Below are 22,930 nucleotides of genomic sequence, written 5' to 3'. Positions count from 1 at the left end.
AAAATTTAAGCTTGTGATATCTTATTTCAGAAATTCATAACATTTATCGGTCGAATACTTGTAATGCGATCGATGAGCTTTCCCGTGCTATACTACAGATTTCTATCCGAAAACAGTTCTGTGAACTATTGGTGATTTGCTGTACATGTGTAATATTTTAGTTTGTTGTAAAATGTTTTGATTTTTTTTTTCAGTTTAAACGACGATATTTTCTTCTGATGTATTAATAATGTAAATCTAGTGACGGATTTTAATGAAAAACGATCAACCTTTACTTTTTATCTGTAGCCGTACTTTTTTTTGTAGGGATTAGGCTTTGCCTAATAGGCCCTTAATCTATTAGATTTATTCTTAGCCACCGGACAAAAAAAAGATTTCTGAATCTGACAAGAAGACCTCCCCAAAAATAGATCTCGCCAAAGTTGCACCGGTCGATCATCGACCGGCGTGTAGCACTCCCGACGTGAAGGATCTTAACAGGGTTAGACCTACACTCACAGGATTAATGATGAGGAAAATGGATCAAGAATAAGTTAGAGGAGTGGGAATTTGAAAAAGAATAATCTACCCGTCTGGTAAATCGTAGTAGTTTATCGTTCTGCCCCGCAACCTGTAGCCTTTCTCGATTAAAGAACAGGTTAACGTGTTAGTTACTTAATAGAAGTATTACTTTTCTGCAGCGTTGTCGGTGTTCGTTATTGTTAGTAGTCGACGATGGAAATTACTTAAAACTATAGACGTCTTTTAAAAGACGCATCAAGTTTAATATAACATTTTTATTTGCTATTACGATTATCTTCAGTGACGTAGTATTGTTGTTTTCAGTACGGAATCGGCTACTGTTATTGCTGATGGTTTTTTTTTTTAAGTTAAGGAAATATGCCCTAAAATGTGTTTTGATAAATTTCACTTGAAATAAAGCCGACTAAAATAGATTTAAAAAACACGCAGAACACTTCGAACGACAGATCCTCCCATTCATAACGCTTAAAACCGCATGGCCTTGTATAAATTACTTTTAGAATTACGATTCGTAGATTACTTGATGCAACACGTCACCTAGGACCGCATAGAAGAAGTCGACAATATAAAGTTCATAGTCCAAGCGGTCTGATATAATAGACAGGAATAAAATAAATAAAAAGAAACTAATCAAAGCAAACGCTACTTCTTATTACATAAAAAAAATCAGAGAAAATAACCTAAACTTAAAAGTCTGGTTTCAATGTCAATAAACAATAAACAAAACAAACCGTTAAATACATAACATAATGACCAAACAAGCGCAGAGTCCCTGGGATTTATTAACCGAAGCGATCAGACCGTGCGCTGTTCTACGACTTTCAAACTAGACGAAGATTTAGATTACGATGAAGGATTTAAAAGTCCTTTGTAGAAACATACAGTCGTTTTCCGAGCATCTCATAGTGCAAATCACAAAAATTAAAATGTTAATAGTAACCTTGACGCGTTCTACATATGCACAATAAAGATCGCTTCTTAATCGTACTTGATCGTTATGAAAGTATATAAACATACAACATCTACTTAGAGATACGATTTGAATCAGACAGTCTTTTTCAACACACTCTAAATATGTGCCAGCATAATAACAAAAAACCCGCCACATAACGTCAGGTGACACTAGGGTGAGAATAGCAGCTTTAGAATTACTGAAGGTGACTGCAAGAACGACTGAAAATGTTATATTATTTACATTCGGTGCTGTTTGTTATTTAAAAAATGTACGGTTTCAAATGAAATGAACACGTGTAATAGAACGCCTTTTCTAGTTTATTAAAATTTATAATAAACAAGTTAAAAGTGCAACATTAAAATCCATCAGTATGTACAATATTTAACGTGAAATGATTATTCCAATAAATATTTTCGTGTTACAGAAACAAAGAGGTAGTAATAGTTAAATAAACGAGAGAAAAAAAGAGAAAACGATTTATTTATCGTAGTTTAATTTTGTTTTTTTTTTTTAAATCGTGTCATTTTCATTTCTAACTTGGTTAAAAACATTTCATTTTCCAGTATGAATTATAACTATCTAAATATAAATAAAACCTTTGCATTATGCTTCTCAGGTAGACGTAACACTGCTAATCGCGCGGGTATTATTCCTATTAATGATAATATTTTTGTTGTCCGTAACGGGAAAGATGGTAAATTTTGAGATGAGATGTTCAAATTATTCTCGTTTAAAAAAAGAAACCAAACGGTACCGTTTTGCTTTGAAGCATAATAATGAAGGGTTAAATTTATCGCTTGAAATATTTATTGTGACTATATTCCCACCTGAAGTATCATGTACGTTACGGCGCCTTCAAATAATTAGTTCGAGTATTTAAGATACAAAAATAATGTGTGTTATCAGGTATGGGGTATGGGGTAACCCCAAATGAGGTTTTGTGGTAGATAAATATGAACTGTGTAGACCAAAATGTAATAAATAGTAAATGGTTTTATTGTTTTATCCTTGCGTTAATATTTTACAAATGCGGTGGCTTCAAAAAAAAAAAATCCCCTAGGTACTCGCCTCTATCAAATGAGACAACAGACTTTCGTATTTAACAGCAGAAACATCGGCGTACTAGATCAGGACTTTGGTAACATTTTGAATAAATTACCGATCCATACCTTCTATCGATTTATTAAAAATTTAATTAAACGATTTTCTTTTATACAAGAAATATAACTGTCGATGAGTTGTAAAATAATGCAAGTCAAAACTGAAAAAAAGCTGAATTTTCTTCACTTTCCTTTAACTTGTACCGATATGTAAATATTGGTAAGTATCACACATGTACATACGCACAAAACTTTCACGTGTATACGTGTAAATATGTGTTTAAAATAAGATTCATTATCGTCTTCATTTTTTATTCATTCCGTTTGTTTAGTTTCTTCTCGTATTACTGTTACTATTGTTTTATATCTTTATTGTTTTTAAGTATTAATATGAACTTTAACCGCTTCTGTCTATTTATTATTTTTTTATAATTGTGTATTTTATGACTGTGCCCTGATCAAGGTTTTATTACCGTTGCCCTACACTCATCCATACAGATGCGAAATTAATTATTTATCGTTGAAGTAGCACATTTACCCGTTTCTCATGTCATCTGTATAATTTACTACGTTGATAAAAATAAAATGTTGATTTTTTTATTTCGAGTCAGCTTTAAATTTTGACAGACATAGCCCATCGACGGAAGTTGTCGGCGGCGGTAGGAACGATTAAATTATTAGCGTTTGTTAGGGGTCATCGACGGGGTATAAACCGAGCTAGGCAACAGAGATCAGAGATCGTTATTAATCCTTTTCATCTTTGGTGGACAGCATATCCCAACCCTTTCTTCATCGAGTGCCGCTAGCTGGCGCCAGCCCCATTTCTAAAACGTAATAATTGTAAGATAACATGAACGCAGTTTATATCTCTGGATCGCTAAGCCAGGATATGTTAATTGTAATCCGCCCACAGAATGGTAGCCGGGGACGCTGCCGGTTAGGCATAAATTATAACCGGTCCGGTTGACAACTGCCATTTTGATGTACAAAATTCAACCGAGTTTAGGAAACAACAATAATTAGATAACAATATTCATGTACATTCATTTATCAAGTAAATTTAACGAATAAAAACTTCTGATAATCTCACCGTATTGAAAATATAGCTGAAAATCTTCATAACTAGTTAAATTTGGAAAATCGCAATAAATAAAGTAGATAAAATGTATTCAAGTGCGTTTGTGTAATTATAAACAGCATCCAGAATGTTAGATAATGACCTTGTTATACCTAAACAACCAAATCTGTAATTAAAGTGTTCTTTAGGAAAAGTACTGCTGAACTTACCGATTACATTTATCACTGACCATAAACTAAAATCACTTAAACTTGTGTAGACAGATAATAAGCTGATTACATAAATTGCCTGCAATCAATATTTTATGTTTGATTCAGATAGAACTTGTGCGATTCCATTGGTATATAAAGTGTGAGTAACTGCTGATATTTATGATCACATCTTGCATCATTAAAAAATAATAATATTATTGTCAACATTTACTTTATAGCTAAGAGCACGATATCGACATCTGTCATATTTTCTTCATAACAAAAGAACTGGTAAAATTCATAATGTTTCATTTTGGTTAATTAAAAAAAAAAAAAAAAAAAAAAAAAAAATACTCGAATGAGGATATTTATTGAGCTGGTTTGTACTTCAGCTTGATATCGACCGTCTTATCTGACAAACTGAATTTATAAAATCATCTGGTCAATCATTTAAGAAAAAAGAGCAGCTTAAAGAATTGTATTTTTTTGTAAGTTACTAAAAATTTAATGTTTATAATAAAAGTTTCAATATTGAAAAATAAGACGATTCTACTTGTAATACAAGATTAGACCTCGATATCGAGCTATCTTAATAGGGGAATAGGATCATTTCGCTTAAATGCCTTCCAAAGGAAAAATAGGTGAGAAAATTATTAATGTTTAATTGATTTCACTATATCTAACAGTTAAGTAAAACAACACTTCCTCAAACACTGGATTGCATCTGGATACTGAATGAACCTACTCATCCTACTAGATTCTCAAAATCATATTTCATTGTTCTAAAAATTATTTGAAAAACCTTAATAATGTAATGTAAATTTGTTAAAATCTAATTAAAAAATTATTAAATAGCATTCAAAACCAAATCCGACAAATGAACATCGATGTTCTAACTAACCAAAACACTAAATCAACAATTAAAAATACACTAAAGTAACAATTTGAAATCTTTCACAGTTAAAAATAATTCTAAAAATTTGTTGTAATTTTGTAGAAAATAGAAAAAACTCCTCATCAATTCTAATTACAAATTCCAAATGTATGAGAATTTTTATGAGTGAGATTCATAATTGTATGTCGCACCACGATAACAGCATAAGGTCCATGTCTAGGTGTAATATAGAAATCCACGAGGTTAGGTTATTTTATTTATCTTGATTTACATTGATTCATTTTGATGGCAATTCGAATTATTTTGTGAGTTGAGATTACTGGATGTACAGTTGAGGTATGGTATTAATACGTAGATTGGATATGGATTTTGAACCTTTATTTATTATTCAGTCGTACATGAAAATATCTTAATTTAGTTTTTTCAGTTGATTACAACTGAAAAAACTAGATGTACTTCATCTAGTTTTATGGCTAAAAGTCATAAAAAATTTACTAGATAATGACCATAAAATATTGTATAGTATTATTTATATTGTGTGTGTGGTATTAAAGCTGTTGGCTTAATTCAATTTATTAAATTTAATACATAATGAAAAGAGGTCTATTCACAGAACCATATTTTTTTAAATTAAAATAGACATTCAATTCACTTCTTTTTATGATGTACACCCCCTTCCCCACTATCCGCCATCGGTCATAGAGTTAACTGAAAAAAATATTTTATTATTTCGAAAAGAGAAAAATATTTAGTTGGCTTTTTTATAGTAATATTTTGATTTCTGTGTGGTTGGAAATGTAGATGAAATATGTGATATTAATTTTGCAGTGGAGAACTGCCAGTTATTTAGGCACGGCACAAAATTTTTACAGAATATGCTTTCAGCAAACTATAAAAAATTGTTCCCAAAAGATCAGCTTTTTAACAACTATGAAAAGGGCTTATTTTAAAAATTTCACCATCCAAATTGATAAGCTGTCAAATCAGAATGTAAGGATCGACCTGTCATTCTCTATTACATTTATAATGTAGTAAGACCCTATATTTCCTTTAATGTTTTTGAAACATCTGAGTGCACATAAAATGATCTTATTCTCGCTTAAAGACATCAAAAATTTGGTTGGATGTCAGCAGAGTTATATGTATGGTGTAGAGGTTTGTACGTAAACGAGTGTAGATTTTGTACATAAAAGAGGTTTGTACATATTTGTACATAATTTATTATTTTTATAGTTGTCTATTTTAAAATGTTTTAATTCAGAATGTTAACTCTCTCTCGTCACACTCTTTGTCTGTGCACACACACACACACACACACACACACACACACACACACACACACACACACACACACCTCCTGTAATAAAACCTCCCCAAAACGAAATTTGATGGGGCCGAGTAAGAATTCCATTTTGAAGAGGTTTCCATCGTGCAGAGTTTTTAAAAATCGATCTAATTTATTGTGAATTAATCGATCTAATTTATTTACTGTGCTATGAATTATACAAATGTAAACTGAAGTTATACAAGGATAAATGTTTGGAATAATCTGGAAATTATACTGCATGTAGAGAACATTAACCACTAATTTTCAGAAATTGTTCAGTTACACTAAAAGAGGGTGTTTTATATTTTTACAAGTTAGTAATTTTTCATTTAATTTATGTTTAATTAGAACACATATACTTAGCCTAAAAATAAAATAAAAACATTTTCTAAAATAATCAAGTACAGTTTTGTTTCAATAACTTACCCTTGGAACTTTCGTTTTCAATAATTTATACACTTCACTTCAAGTATACACTTTAATAATATAAATAGAAAAAATTCACTTATCCTAAAACACAACATGATCTAACACTAATTCTAAAATAAAATCATTTTCTAAAATAGTAAAGTATAGTTTTCTGTTTCAGTAATTTACTCTTGGAACTTTTATTTTCAGTAATATATTTTAGCTGTTAACATATTCTGGTCGCAAATCATCGCTGATTATACGAATCGCGAATTCTTCCAGCTGTGCGACCATACCCAATGCTTCTCTGAAACTGTTAATTCTGTTTTCTGTGTCCTCTCCTTGTCCTACTTCTTCATCTGAGCTCTTGTTAATCTTGCTAGTTTCAGAGAAAATAATTTGATCTACAGTCTGAAATCCTTCTTTGGTTACCAAATCACTGTCAATACCCACGTAGTCTTCAGCATGAACCGATGTTTGACCACTTTTTATGCAACAGAAATTCAACTTAACGCATTATTATTGTATTGTGCCAAGTACCTGTATTGGGAACATAATCATTATCAGTTTCAATACAGAAACCAGCTTCTTTAAATGCATTTTTAACACAGTTATTTGTAATTTGTACGATGGAGAGCCACTTTAGTGTGTCCAGAACAGTTATGCATCAGTTCTTGAACAGATTAACATGAATCCATATTGGCGACTAGGGATTGCAGACTGTGTTTCCAATAATGAATTTTTATGATGTAATAACTCCCTGATACATTGGTTGAGTTACACTCGTGTTTGGAGGAAAGAATACAAGTTTTGTGTTAGAATAATTTCCATGAGGGTGACACACGACGCATTGTTTAAAAACAGAATATTTCTATTTTCATTAACCATTTTTTCATTTCAATTATTTAGCTATTTTTCCATTATGTTAGATGTCATCTAAGACTTTTTCTTAGCCTACCATCCCAGTGGTAACTGAACAATATCTTTGAAATGGCGTGGCTTCCAAGATTTACTTACCACCAATGGTTTAAGGAACGTGCCATCCACAGAACTGCACACAAAAACAACCTTTCTTTGGATTGTTGGCCTCCAATACACTTTTAATTTTTGAAACGCAGTGTTTTGTTCTGTAAATCTTGAAAAAATAAATCTGTTCCATTGCAATTACCAATATTTCTTAGTTCACAACCGGTGGTTATTACTTTAATTTTATTTTTCCAGTTTATAACTATTTCTTGTGTCTACATCTTTAGCCTCACCTGAAAGTTGATTGTTAGATAAACAACAGTTACAGTACTGCATTATAATAATAATCATCTCTACTGGATTTATAATTAGCAAATCGTGGGAATGTACAATTATTTTTTTAATTTTCTTTCCATCTTATGGGACAATATTAATATGTAAAATTAAAAATAAATCTACATTTCCTTTCCACTTCTGTGTTGCAGAGTTTTCTGTCTTGAAGAGATTAATTTGTATAAAAATATATCGGGACTTGGGAAACCGTATGTTTTGAGGATGTTTCCATTTTTTGGAGGTTCCGTTTTGTAGAGGTTTCACTGTATGTGTATATATATAAAAAATTAATTTTTTTATTAATCCCACTTATCTGGAATTCCTGCGTAGCCAGAAATGGATAGTTTAATTATTCCGATTAAATATAGGGTTTTAGTGTATTTTTAGAGTGAATATATTAAAAATTCTTGAATTCTTAATTATATATGTTAATTTTTTAATACTGTTTAGTCTTTTAAATGTATTTATTTATTCAATTTTAAGTAATAAACTACAGGTCCTTCCCCTTGCTAAAATGGTAAACCACATTCTTTACAATGTGATTGCTCCACAACATTTCAGGGAGTAGAGTTTGGAAAGTGAATGGTGTGAAGTCAGAATAAATTACTGATAACAAAGCCACATTCATTCAGTAAATCAGTTCTCAAAAATCATCAGAATAAAAGAAAGTGCAGTTCATTGTGTGGAGTGGATATGGCAAGATTTCCTTATAAGTCTTTAGCTATATTAGTTGTTGAATTATAAGTGCTGTATAATTACAGTTCTGGAGTACTAAAACCATAAAAAAAAATAGCAAAATTAAACAGCTTGTCAGTCTTCATCATAAATTTGTACAGTTTAACTCTGATACATATTTTTTATTTTCGCTTTTATAATAACTGTTGTTCAGTAATGTCTACTTTTGATGGAAACAATTGGTTGCTACATATTCACTCCTTACTTAGTACCTTTAGTGTGTGTTGCATTTGCTGTATAAGGATACACAGGTTCAGCTCTACCTTCAAGTATAAAATGTCATTTATATATATTCATTCATATTATTATTTTTGTTAATTAAAGTCTGAAGATGGGATGTTAAAAGTGTTTTAAAAAAACATTATTTTAAAAAGTCTGGATCTGAAGTTAACAAATTCCAAGAAAGTGTTGTAATTAGCTCTGCAGTTGAAAATGACACCTTCATATCATAAATGAAGGAAAATCGAATCATTCTCAAATGATATTTACTAGTTCAGATTATCGGCCTTCAGTTGTTGATTACACTACTAAATCATTCTGATTAGTTTTAGTGTTTAATATTTCAATTTTGTTATTCGTCTTTTATTAATATATTTTTTGTAGACCTGAAAATATTTAATTACATGTTTCTTCCATAATTTTCAGGCTGAATTTGATGAGGATGAAGAAATTACATCAGCATTGGTTTCTCCAAGGGACAAACCAGACCTAAACAATGATAATACTCCAGTTGAACAAGTCACATCAACTAATAATAATTTTCACAGATCTCGGGTAAGTTTATTATTTTTGTCAACATTGCTGATTTACATATAAATGTTTAAAAAATAAAATTAACCCTTTCTCAGACCAATTTTGTACAAACTACCTGTTTACATTTTGCAATTTCTATTTTTACATTGTTTACACATTTACTTCCCTGCTGATAACAGAACATAATGTTATATAAGACTTGTGGTTGCAAAATGACATTTTCGTAGTATTTTCAGACTATCGCCTGTTTCTCTGTCATTTAAATTAATTGAGAAACAGGGGAGATAAGCAAAAATTAATTAGATAAAATAATTTTTGATGGTGGATTGCAGTTAAACTGTTAAGCATAAATACTTATAAATCTCATAATCACTTCTGTTTTCTGTTCCTTAAGCAGTGAGACAAAGAAGACAACTTTTATTTTATAGTTCTTATCAGAACATATCTGAGAGTCTGGCAAACAACTCAGTTAGTTTGTCACTAACTAAGAACTCACACTCACTTTAGTTCTTAAACCAAAGTGAAATATAGTTCTGACTGAGATCAGAGCGGGGATGGAAGCTTGGTATTGTGGCTGGACACAATGCATAAGAAGAAAACCTTGAGAAAGAGAACCCTAGGCCTATATATACATTAAAGAAAATGAAAAGTAAAAATTAATTACTGGATTAAAATTAACATAATTGCAAACAAGGAACAGGCTTTGCACCAAATTTTTAAAGTAAAACTTTAAAAATATAATAAAATCTTAAAAACCAAATGGTATGTTGTGTTACGCATGAATTTCTCGTTTCAGTATCATAACCATTTCTCTTGAAAATAAACACAGATTATAGTGTTTGATTGGAGCAGGCCCATCATGAAATACATATATTATCTAAAGTCTACTGGTTATCTGTGAGGACGGTACTTATAGTAATTTTTTTGTTTTATTATCATAAACCTTGAAAACTTTCATGATTAGTTTGGGAAAAATCTACTAATAACCGAGAATCTTAACTAAATCAAATGAATAGATTTTTTTGGGTAAAGTGCAGTCTACCCTCTAACTGAGGGGATTTCGACTGTAGTGGAAGGGTATATTTTACATTCATGATTTCATTAAAAAAAGTGGAAGAGTTCAGTTCTCATCTGAATCATGGAGTCTCAAATGCCTAGTAGGCGAGTAGGAAACCTTAAAAACTTGATCTGTGTATTTTTTTGTGACATTATTGCCTTCATAAGTATAATATTTTTTTACAAGATGATTTAATTCATTTTTAAAAATAAAAACATTATGTTTTTATATAAGATGTGATATATGATACTGAAATTTTTATTCAGTAAAAATATTTTTTTTGCTCATGTCAGTTCTCTGAGCGTTATATATATTGTATCACATGTTCGCGGCTTGATCAGGATATTGAGAGACTAACAATTAAAAATGTTTATAATAATATGTTTATATGATTTATTAGTTTAAGAATACAGAAAATAAGACAAATCATTAATAACACTGATTTTCTTAAATGAGTGAATAACTGATTCTTACAATATTTCTCATGCTTATTTCAAATATGAAATCAGAATTCTTTTATCAGGCTTAGTTTTTTAACTACCATTCTTATTTTAAGGTAGTATCATGCATGGACTTCATAAGCATAGTATTTTGTGAATGTATTTTGTTATATTATTTATCAACTGAATAGCTTTTGTTATTTATTCTAGTCCCTTAATTGTTTTCACATAGATTTGTTAGACATGTTTACTGTTTAAACTGATAAATGAACATAAGTTCATTTTAACTAATTAAAATGAACAAGAATGTGACTCATTCTTCCTATTTTTATTTTTCTATAAACATGTTATCCACTCATTAGTTATTTCTGTCATTGTTATATTTACTTATAAACTGTCATGCAGACTAGAGAAATATTTTTAATTCTCATTCAAGTACAAGTTCTGGTATGTGTAAATTCAGTTTTGTAGCTGGCTTTCGTATTTGCGGGTGGGTATATGTTGTTCAGTAAAGTGAGTGCATGTTTATTAAATTAGTGTGTTTATAAGATGTTTCTTTCTAAATGATATTAGTTGTAATGTGTTAAGAATGCCTTGCAGTTTCATTAATCAGCCAAAAATTTTCTGCAACATCTCTGGTTAGGTAACGTTGAAGTCTCAGAAAAGAAACTTAACTTTGCTGATAAAAAAGTAGTATGAACTGTATTTTGGATGGTCAGAAAAACTCTTGGACTCCACATATTTGCTGTGCTTCTTGGGTAACATTGTTGACTGGTTGGCTAAATGGATCTCTTCACATGCCATTTGCAACTGCAATGGTTTGTGAGAACTGAAGGATCATACCACAGATTGTTATTTTTGGGTAATAAAGATATCTGGATAACAGCTAAAACTAGACGTACTGTTAAATGCCCTGACATTCCGTCTGCCATGCGGTCAGTGGCACATAGCCAAGAGCGTCCAATTCCAGTACCACCAGAAACATGGAACTTAGATATAGATGAAAATGTTGAATCTTGTGCTGACTTATCAGGTGATGAAGAAAGAAATCCAAGCATCTTAGAAAATAGATATACAGAACCTTACTTAGTATTTTTTTTTATTTTGCTATCTAGTGCTAGTCGTTTTATTTTGGTATACCCCCTACATCCGTAACAATTTGTTTTACATATTCCAAACGTTTCCTGCCTTCACAATTTCTTCCTTTTACCTGTCCCTCCAATGTTAAAGTGACTATTCCAGCATGCCTTAATATGTGGCCTATAAGTCTATCTCTTCTTTTAACTATATTTTTCCAAATGCTTCTCTCTCAATGAATTTGCCGCAACACCTCTTCTTTTGTCACTTTATCCAACCATATGATTTTTAACATTCTCCTACAGCACCACATTTCAAAAGCTTTTAATCTTTTCTTCTCAGGTACTCCAATCGTCCAAGTTTCACTTCCATATAAAGCTACGCTCCAAACATATACTTTCAAAAATCTTTTCCTGACATTTAAATTAATTTTTGATGTAAACAAATTATATTTCTGACTGAAGGGTCGTTTTGTCTGTGCTATTCGGCATTTTATATCACTTCTGCTTCATCCATCTTTAGTAATTCTACTTCCCAAATAACAAAATTCTTCTACCTCCATAATCTTTTCTCTTCCTGTTTTCACATTCAGTGGTCCATCTTCGTTATTTCTACTACATTTCATTACTTTCGTTTTGTATTTGTTTATTTTCATGTGGTAGTTCTTGCGAAGGGCTTTATCCGTACCGTTCATTGTTCCTTCTAAATGTTTTTTACTCTCAGCTAGAATTACTATATCATCAGTAAATCGTAGCATCTTTATCTTTTCACCTTGTACTGTTACTCCAGATCTAAATTGTTCTTTAATATCATTAACTGCTAGTTCTATGTAAAGATTAAAAAGTAACAGGGATAGGGAACATCCTTGTCAGACTCCTTTTGTTATTACTGCTTCTTTCTTATGTTCTTCAGTTGTTACTATTGCTATTTCGTTCCTGTAAATGTTAGAAATCATTCTTCTATCTCTGTTTTTGAACCCTAATTTTTTTAAAATGCTGAAGATTTTATTTCAGTCTACATTATCGAATGCCTTTTCTAGGACTATAAATGCCGAGTATGTTGGTTTGATTTTCTTTAATTTTCCTTCTACTATTAATCTGAGCCCTAAAATTGCTTCCCTTGTCCCTATACTTTTCCTGAAACCAAATTGTTCTTTTCCTAACACTTCTTCCACACTCCTCTCAATTCTGTACAGAATTCTAGTTGATGCGTTGCTAGTTAAGCTAATTTATCTGTATTCTTCACATTTATCTGCTCCTGCTTTCTTTGGTATGACTACAACACTCTTTTTGAAGTCTGATGGAACTTCCCTTTTTGCTTAAATATTACACACCAGTTCGTATAATTATCAATCACTTCCTCACCTGGACTGCACAGTAATTCTACAGGTATTTTGTCTATGCCAGGAGCCTTTCTGCCATTCAAATCGTTTAATGCTCTCTTAAATTCAGATCTCATTATTGTTTCTCCCCTTTCATTCTCTTTGACTTCCTCTTCTTCCTCTATAACACCATTTTCTAATCTATTTCCTCCATATAACTCTAACTCTTCAATATATTCCACCCACCTATTGATTTTCCTTTTCATATTTTAAAACAGTGTACCATCTTTGGTTAAGACATTAGATTTTAATTTATGTATTTTTATTTCTTCTTTTGCTAGTTTTCATTTCCTGTTTATAGTATTTCTTAATTGTTGATACTTCCTTTTACTTTCTTCATCACTAGCATTCTTATATTTTCTACGCTCATCCATCAGCTGCAATATGTCATCTGAAATGCATGGTTTTCTACCAGTTCTCTTTGTTCCACCTAAGTTCGCGTCTGCTGATTTAAGAATTTCTTTAACATTCTCCCATTCTTCTACATTTTGTACCTTATCTTTTTTACTCAGACCTCTTGCAATGTCCTCAAAAATTTTCTTTACCTCCTCTTCCTCAAGCTTCTCTAAATTCCACCGATTCATCTGACACCTTTTCTTCAGGTTTTTAAACCCCAATCTACAATTCATTATCACTAAATTATGGTTGCTATCATTGTCTGCTCCTGGGTAAGCTTTGTAGACGACGGGTTGATTTCTAAATCTTTGCTTAACCATGATATAATCTATCTGATACCTTGCAGTATCACCTGGCTTTTTCCATGTGTATGTTCTTTTATAATTTTTAAACTGGGCGTTAGCAATTACTAAATTATACTTCGTGCAAAATTCTACAAGTCGGTCCCCTCTTTCATTCTTTTTGTGCAGCCCATATTCTCCCACTATATTTTCTTCCTTGTCTTTTCCACTGCTTGCATTCCAATTTCCAACTATTATTAAATCTTAATCCCCTTTTATGTGTTTAATTGCTTTGTATTACATACAAAGCAATATTTTTGTGTTAATATCTTTTATCTTTGTGTTTAATTTCTTCATATACACACTATCTCATCATCATCATCATGGGCGCTTGTGGGCATATAGATGTTAACAATCGTTGTCGGTTTAGGTTTTGATTTTATCCTTATTACGATGATTTTATCACTATGCATTTTGAAATACTCTATTCTCTTCCCTATCTTCTTGTTCATTAAGATACTTACTCCTGCCTGCCCATTATTTGAAGCTGAGTTAATTATTCTAAAATCACCTAACCAAAAGTTGTTTTCCTCTTCCCACTGAACCTTGCTAATTCCTACTACATCTACATTTATCCTATCCATTTCCCTCTTTAAATTTTCTAACCTACCAACCTTTTTTAAACTTCTAACATTCTACGCTCCAACTCTTAGAATGTTATTTTCTAATTTTCTGGTGACCCCTTCCTTAGTAGTCCCACCCGAAGGTTTGAACGGGGGACTAGTTTACCTCTGAAATATTTTACCAAAGAAGACGCCTCCGTCTTTCTTTGTTGTCCTGATCTATGCCCTTAAGAACTACTGAAAGAGCTGCTGCCCTCTTTCAAGAATCATTCCTTAGTCTGGTTCTCAACAGATACCTTTCCGATATGGTTGCACCTTCAGTCCAGTTACTCTGTATCACTGAGCACTCAAGCCCCCTCACCATCGGCAAGATCTCATGATTCATAGAGAGAGCCCATTTGGTTAATCAGTCAGAATTAAATGATGTGGTTCGTGATCTAAATTTATCAAATAATCAAGCAGCAATACGGGCATCAAGACTGAAAGGATGGCACCTTTTACAACCAAACACTAAAATAAGTGCTTTCCATTTCAGACAATCAAAATTTGAACATTTCTTCTCTGAGTACAAAAACTTAGAATACTGTAACGATGTGGACTCTTTACTGGAAAGGACATATGCACCATCCTGACGAATGACAGCTTTTTATTGATTTATCAAAGCTTAGTTTGAAAGCTGTTCTACTTCACATTGGAAATAAATACCCATCCATACCATTACATATGCTTTTCACATGAAGGAGTCTTATGAAAATGCTCGTATGAAACTTGCAGGATTTAGTATGAGAAATATTTATGGTATATTTGTGGAGATTTGAATATAGTAGCACTTTTACTTGGACTGTAACTTGGATACATTAATTTCTGTTGCTTTTTGTGCAAGTGGGTACAGCAGGGATAGGAAAAATCATTACATAAAAGTGCAGTTGCCAAAGAGAGAGGTACTGACTGTAGGAGAAAAAAATTTTGTTGTTAGTCTGGCAGTAAAACCAGAAAAAGTTTATTTTCCGCCACTACACGTTAAGCTAAGTTTATTCAAAAATTTTGTTAAAGGAATGGATTGTAATGGTGCAGGGTTGTTTCAGTTTCTAAAAAAACAAATTTCCTAATATAAGCGACGCTAAAATAAAGGAAGGTGTATTTGTTGGACCATAAATATGAAAACTGAGTGATTTGGTGTTTGAATGACTTGGAGGTTGCAACATGGAAATCATTTCAAAATGTGGTAGACAACTTCCTTGGAAACCATAACCCCAGTAACTACAGAGAACTTGTGAGTAAACTTTCACCAGGAGATGTCTACAATGGAAACACGATACCAAGGAAAGGAACCCAAAACTGTTAGCTGAGTACTGTTGGAATCTAAAGAGGAATCTAGTATTGTATTAACTACCAGATAATATTAGATTTGTCTAAAGTTCATACAATTCCATTCATTGGAAATACCTTTTTTGTTTACAATAGAACTACCCTAGCAATTTATGAATGAGTTTAGTACTTTATCTCTTTCACAAATTTTCTATCAGTAACTCACCGAACAACTTCCTGCATTCACCCACTGTCCATATTGGAATGCTTGTAATGTTACTTCAAACACACCCTGCATCCTACAGCACTAGTATCACTTAGTATCATTTCTTACTTACTTCCTATTCCTCGCTTAATACTGACTTTTACCCCTTTCTGAGCAGCCTTATGTACCCTGACCTGTGGAACTGGCCAGATTTCTTAATTTTTGAAGCCTGAGAATTATCGATCGTCCACACCCTTACATTTTCTCATAAATTCCTACTCTGGTCTGTTAACCCTTCACATCAGATAACAGCTTTTGGAGATGTGTCATTGGCAATATTGCAAAGAACGATTGTTAAACAGAGGTGGCCTGAGAAAAGATTCCTTTTATTCCCCTTCTGGATTTCTTTTATTGTTATTTTCTCATACTTTCTTCTAAATTGGAAGTAATCCGTTACCCAGGTCTGTTATACTGGTCTTGTTACAGTATGTATAAACAGGTGGGATAATATGATAATAATTTTGCACTCTTGAAATTACTAACATTATGAAATCTTAATGTGAATAGAATATATTACTGATATGTATCGTTGCATAAAATAATGTGTTTGGCTGCTTTTTCCTTTTTTCTAAATGATTAGCAAAGTTGACTAGTTTAAAGTTGAAAATTTTGTAGTGTATGAAAATTTTCACACCTGACTGGGATTCAAACTCGGGACCTTCTGGATGAAATGCTGAGATGCTACTGCTTAGCTGTGGAAGTTGGGAGTGATTATTTGCTCAACAGATAATCGCAGATGCTACTGGCATTTGTCCTATTGTGGTGTAAAATCAGATTTTCTGTTTACAATCAGTTTTTAAGTTTGTCTTTAAATTAAACATTATATCACTTGGTAGTGCAAGATTACTGATGGAATTACGGTCGTTGATCAAACCCTCATGGCACTTATCCAAGGAAGAAGGAGTAAAGGATAAGGAAAGGAATGGGTAGCGGAAGGCTGATTAATCCATAGAAGGGTTACTTCTGATCTGGGTTTGGCTTGATCAGGGTAGTGTAACATGTTATCCCGGGCAGTCACATCTGTGGTTAATAACTTATTATGTAAGAAGTTAATAACTGAATAAAGTTTTTATTCAGTTTTTAAATAACATCCCTCTTTTTTCTTTACAAAAGATTCTTTTCTTTTTCTTTTGTTCAGTTTTTTATCATGTAGGAAATTGAAAATTATATAGTTCCATTTTTAATATTTATTTTTGATATATGTTTTCTCTAAAATTACTATGTCTGCTGCTTATAGAATTTTGAAATAAATGTAACTCCTTTAAAAATGTGTGTGTGTGTGTATGCCATGTATAAGTTTTTTAAAACAATCTTTTGAAGTATTGTGTATTTACATGAAAGAGGGAAAAATCACTTTCATCTTTCTCAGAGGTCTCACGTTTTCTTATATTGATTTGGAAAAGTTTAAATTTGATCTGTGTACCAGTTCAGAATACCAATGAATTTTGTTGTCATTTATAAATATGTGCGTGTCCTTTCTTTTCACTTCTTATGCTAGAAAAAAAGATCGGTGAGAATATTAATACAGCCTATTCATAGTAATAATAATTATTAACTTGTTCTTAAGTAGTTTATTTATATTGCTTCATAATTACAATCTGTTCCTGAAAATGTAGAAAAAGATGACAAATCCTTTTACTGTTTACCCTTTTAACTTTATTTAAGTATATTTTTTGTTATAGTGCTTGTGTTTTATTCATATATGTTATATTTATATTTGCATTCAATGCATACCGGTATGCATTTAGAAGTTTGTTTTTGAGATGTGTGATATGTGGTAAATATGTGTGATATATTGTGAAACAAAATTATTTTTTAGATTATTCTAACTGTTGTGAAGTGTTTGTAGTTAATAAAAAAACTCAAGAATGGTATATCATTTTTAGTTGTATGTTATGGGTCTTGTATAAAAGTATAACTGGAAGAATTGTGCCATTGTTAATGTTTTATTGAATTTTGATTTCATCTTTACCAGCCAGGTCTTTCTGTGTTTATTGATTAGTCATAAGTATATTATATTTGTTGAAGCATTGCTCCTGTAACAGGTGACAAAATGTATTCTTGAATTGTATTCAATGAGACAATTTGTATTTATTGTATAAGGGGAAATAATGAAGTTTTTTAAGAATGACAATATTTTTTTAAAGTATACTTGTATGCAAATTAACAGATCATGATTTTTTAAGAATGTATTACTATATTTGTAATTAATATCCAATAATGATGGATTAACTTACATTTTTCTGTATTTTGCAGTATTTGTAACTTTTTAGTTTTATCATGTTTAATTAAGAACTGGCGTTAGTAATTAAGATTGGTAATAGTAAATTGTAATTATTAATAAGTGATTAGTTTACATGTTTCTTGTTAACTAAAACATGCCTGTTTTCTTATTTTTATTTGTATGTCCATGTTTGGAGGAAATGAAAGTCGCTAGAATTCTGTTAATTATACTAAATCTGTTACTGTAGAGATATTAGCAAGCGATCGATTGTATGATTTCTAAAAGTATATTAATTGTGATAATAAGTAATAAAATGTGCTAGAGTAAAGATATGAACATTCATTAAATTATGGAAACGATTTTTCTATGTACATAAAAAAAGTGATGTTGCAGTGGAGTATTTATTATCCCAAATAATTGGAACATGTCAATTCAGAAGGAAAAGAAAATGCATTAAATAGAACATAAGTATTAATTTTTAATATTAAAAGCCAACTCAACATCTTGTCAATCATCTAACTTTTCAGTAAATATTAATTCTTTTTCTCATAACACTTGAAATTATGATTGGGGCCTGTAAGAATTGTGGTCTTGAATGCATATACAGTGTGATCACAATACTAGACAGTCTTGGTTACTTATAACTAGTGAACTAGTGAGTAACTAGTAGTTAATTGCATTCATTTATTTAACAGTCATTATTTTATTCTATTATTTTGTATGTCAATTCAGTATGTCTGTTTACAACAAACAGCATCATAAGAAACATATCTTTATTGATTTATTAAGGCGTAAAAATTATTTTTTTGAAACTCTGTATGTATATGTTATGTATTTACTCTGTGTGTGTGTGTGTTGTCAAATTACTATAGTGTTATTTTATTTTTTACTTTTTTACTTAATGCGATAAAAAATAAAAAGTAGTAACAGTAATGTTATTTTACATATAACTTGTAATTTTCTAGTTTTTATTTTTACTTTTTTGATGTAGCAGTTTGCTAAAATCCATTAATTCAAAAGATACCTTCATCTTAAAAGTGTCTAGGTAGTTAATGTTACTTATTCATGTAGCCCACAGGATCTTTTAAAAAGAATAAACATTCAAAAATTTCCATACATAAGGACTATCTGGGTGATATACTTGTATCAGACTGTTTTTCGAAAAATAAACATTTTAACTCTTGCTTCTTGTGTTATTTTTGATTATAGGTTTGTATGTTTTTATGAACTTTTCTGTGCTATACATGAATTAATTTTTTAAAACTAGCAGTTAACCATAAATGACAGTGTATGTCCAATTTGGAGCAGGGTTTAAAGGGTTATAATTTAAATTTTGACCATTTTAAATAAATTCCATTACTTATCTATCACCTTTGAAAATAAACAGTAAAAGGTACTTTTCCTAAAGCTATTATAATATGGTAAAAGCAATTCATTTCCCACAACTATTGTATTTCTACTGATTTGTAGTGCCAAAATAATATCTCTTTTAACATCTAATTTTTAAACAATTTTTACAGAGATTTCCTAAATCTTATCACCAGGCTTTACAATTGAATCTTCTGTTATTCTCATCTTCCAGAAGTCTCTAATAATAACTTTTAAACTGCTAATTTCTGACTAAAATGTGATAACTTCTAAAAGTATTAGACTGTGTGGTTCTACTGTAGACCTAATCTCAGTAAACTAGATCACTATGGACATACAAAACATACTATTTTGAAATGTATTGATTAATTCTGTTTCAAAGAAATCTGGTCATAACTGCAGAAAAACGAATGAACTCGGTTAATGATGATCATGATGAAAATGAAGCATCTAGTTATCGGGTAAGTATGACCCCCTACTATTGTGTCACCATAGTCGTGGAGAGTAATCATTCTGGTTCATTGGTTACAATATGCCCTGATTAGATGGATCTGAAGTGGGTACATGTAATGTTACCTTAAAACCAATTTGTGAATCACAAATTATGTTGCTCGATAGTGATTTCATACATTTAATTTTGCTATGTTTACAAAGTGCTAGAAGTCTCTTTTCACTCTTATAAATATCTGCGATTGTATAATTGACAGCATTCAGTCCTTTTGTAAATTCTGTAGCCCTTTCATCTTTTTTTAAAGGTATCTTAAATTCAACATCTCTGGATAGGACATCATGTACTATTAGCCACCAGTAGTGACATTAATTATAATTCTAGTTAACAAAGATTAAATAAAATTACAGTAATCCCTTGTTATTTATAGATTTACTATTTAAGGTTTTGTGGTTTCAGTTATTCACATTCACTAATTGTTAACTATAAAGTAGTAAAATATGAAGAATTGTAATAATTTTTACCTTTCTTTATCTGCTTTGAATCATTACAATTCTTATCAAATAAATTACACTTTGTAGTAATGTTTTTATTTTGCTTCTGTTTGGATATTTTGTGTATTGAAATGTTTAATATCGCACAACTTGAATATCAGAGGCAATAGCCTACAGAAAACAGAACAATTAATAGCACAAAAGATAAATATGACTATGAAGAAGATATGAATGACAAATATGCACCAAACTTTATAATGGATTTGTTCAATTTAGAGTTTGTAGAATCTGCTTAGTATTTATTGTTTCATTTTTGGTAATGTCATATTCATTTATGAGATGAAGGTTAAAGTTGAGAAAAGAGCTTGAAACAGCAATGGTCCTGTATTATGTAGTTCCAAAACTTTTTGATTTGTTACTCACCATACTTAACCTTGTTCAAAAAATGTAATTTTCATAAAATCAAAAAAGGACAATAATCTTACTCAAAACCAATGCATACCATCCAAAGAATTAAACTGTATGGTATAAAAATGACAAATTATTTCGTTTGTAAGTCAGATAAATCCAAGAAAATAAGCCAGTCAAAATAACATGAAGTAAATAAAAGAAATAAAAACACGACCTATTTTATCACAGCCTCTCCAGGGGTTGTGGGCCTCATATTGAAATCTATAAAATACCTTTAAAGAGAAAATACTAAGAAACAAGCAGAAATTCCAATTGTTTTATTTTTACACATTAACATCTCTTTTCATTTTTTATGTAACCCTTAATAGATTCTTTTCTGTATTAAGGAAGTAAATGTAAATTTAATGATAAAAAATTAAAAATAATTTTATTTATTAAGATTGTTTAGTTATTGTATTTTTGCATAAGTTTGTTTTTATTTTATTGAAAATGTATTTATTTATAGAGTTAGTAAAATATTTTAACCAAGACCTAATATTTTTTCTTTTTTTTGTTAAGAACATACTTCCTTTTAATACAACACTGGAATCTTGGTAACTTTAAAGTTAGTTGTTGGATCATATCCTTGCAGATTGCTTATGTTTGCTTGTTCCTTATGTACACTAAAGATGGGATAATACTATTTTAAACATCTCTGTTTATAAAAAACATGATGCATCATGGAATCAGCCACAGTTATCAATACCTCAGTATCGCATTCTGTCCATCTTTTTATATTTATTCTGTACCATTTATTATTCATTGTGGGTTTATGCTTATCTACTGAGCACTTTTGTTATATTAAATTCTTTCGGGTTCATTGTAGATGACCTACATAAAATTTTTGTAGAATTATCTCTGTAAAATAAATTTTAGATAATTGATATTTTCTGTTTTGAGATCAAAATTGTTTAACTGTAGTGTATCTAAAATGTTGTGTTAAAATAGGTTTTAGCTACTCTTATTATTATTAATTCTGAACTTTTTCTGTATTTATTATTATATTCATTTTTTTCAGTCGCAGTCAAAAGTGAAACTATTAGTTAGAAGTCATGCTATGAGAGAAGAGACCAGTCCACCGCCAGATCCTTTAGAATCTTGTTCACCCACTTCTACAAACACTGTCGTACAACAAACAAATAACAATAACAATAATAACAATAACAATAGTATCAATAATAATAACAATAATAATAGTAATAACAATAACAATCTCACTGTTTCAAGACAGTCACGATTGCGCAGAGAAGGTTCTTCACAAGGCAGTGCTGATAGTAATAACTGGTCTCCTTGTATATCAAGAGGTAATGCTTGCTACCAAATACTTATTAATTTTATTTATATTTCATATGTGTTTTGCTGTATGAGTAATAAGGCATTATTGTTTAAAACTGGTACACAATTAAATACTGGTGAATCCCTGAGTATGAAAAGAAATCAATTTAATTGAAATTAACTCATTAATTGAATTAATAATTTATGCCACTCCTTCAACTTTCATCTACAATTAAGACTGTGCAGTATGTTTTAAAGGATTGGATAATGTTATGGGCAAAAATCTATGATTGATTCTTTTTTACTCGATAGTAAATAATAGACTTTTTGATAAAAAATTTTGTAAAAAGATTAGGTGAGGTTGTTATGATTTTGAAATAATCTCTTTTATATATAAAATAATAATATAATAAAATATAAAAAGGACATTTTAGTGAACAAAAAAAGTCCATTTTAAAAACTTTTTTCAATTCATATTAAAAAACAATGTATATCTTTGATACTTATATTTTGTGTATTAGTTTGCTTGGCATTCTCCCACCACCACCCCATTTGGTCACCCTAAAGCATAAGATCAAAT

At 30.6% G+C, this 22,930-nt stretch overlaps 1 protein-coding gene across 10 annotated transcripts in view; it reads left to right on the top strand.

The window, feature by feature from the left end:
- Nucleotides 1-22,930, top strand: part of LOC142323550 (uncharacterized) — a 316,556-nt gene that overhangs the window by 148,385 nt on the left and 145,241 nt on the right. For all 10 annotated transcript variants that reach the window (XR_012756124.1, XR_012756123.1, XM_075363336.1 and 7 more), the window contains 2 exons: nt 9,156-9,284; nt 22,094-22,379. Coding sequence is in view for 8 of the 10 variants with exons in the window: in XM_075363336.1 (XP_075219451.1) it covers nt 9,156-9,284; nt 22,094-22,379 (415 nt within the window). In the remaining 2 variants the exon portion in view is untranslated. The remainder of the gene's footprint in view (nt 1-9,155; nt 9,285-22,093; nt 22,380-22,930) is intronic.

The sequence above is a fragment of the Lycorma delicatula genome, chromosome 4, assembly GCF_047948215.1.
Source record: "Lycorma delicatula isolate Av1 chromosome 4, ASM4794821v1, whole genome shotgun sequence".
Taxonomy (NCBI): domain Eukaryota; kingdom Metazoa; phylum Arthropoda; class Insecta; order Hemiptera; family Fulgoridae; genus Lycorma; species Lycorma delicatula.
The sequence above is the reverse complement of the archived record's forward strand: the minus strand, read 5'-3'. Positions and strand labels throughout refer to the sequence as shown.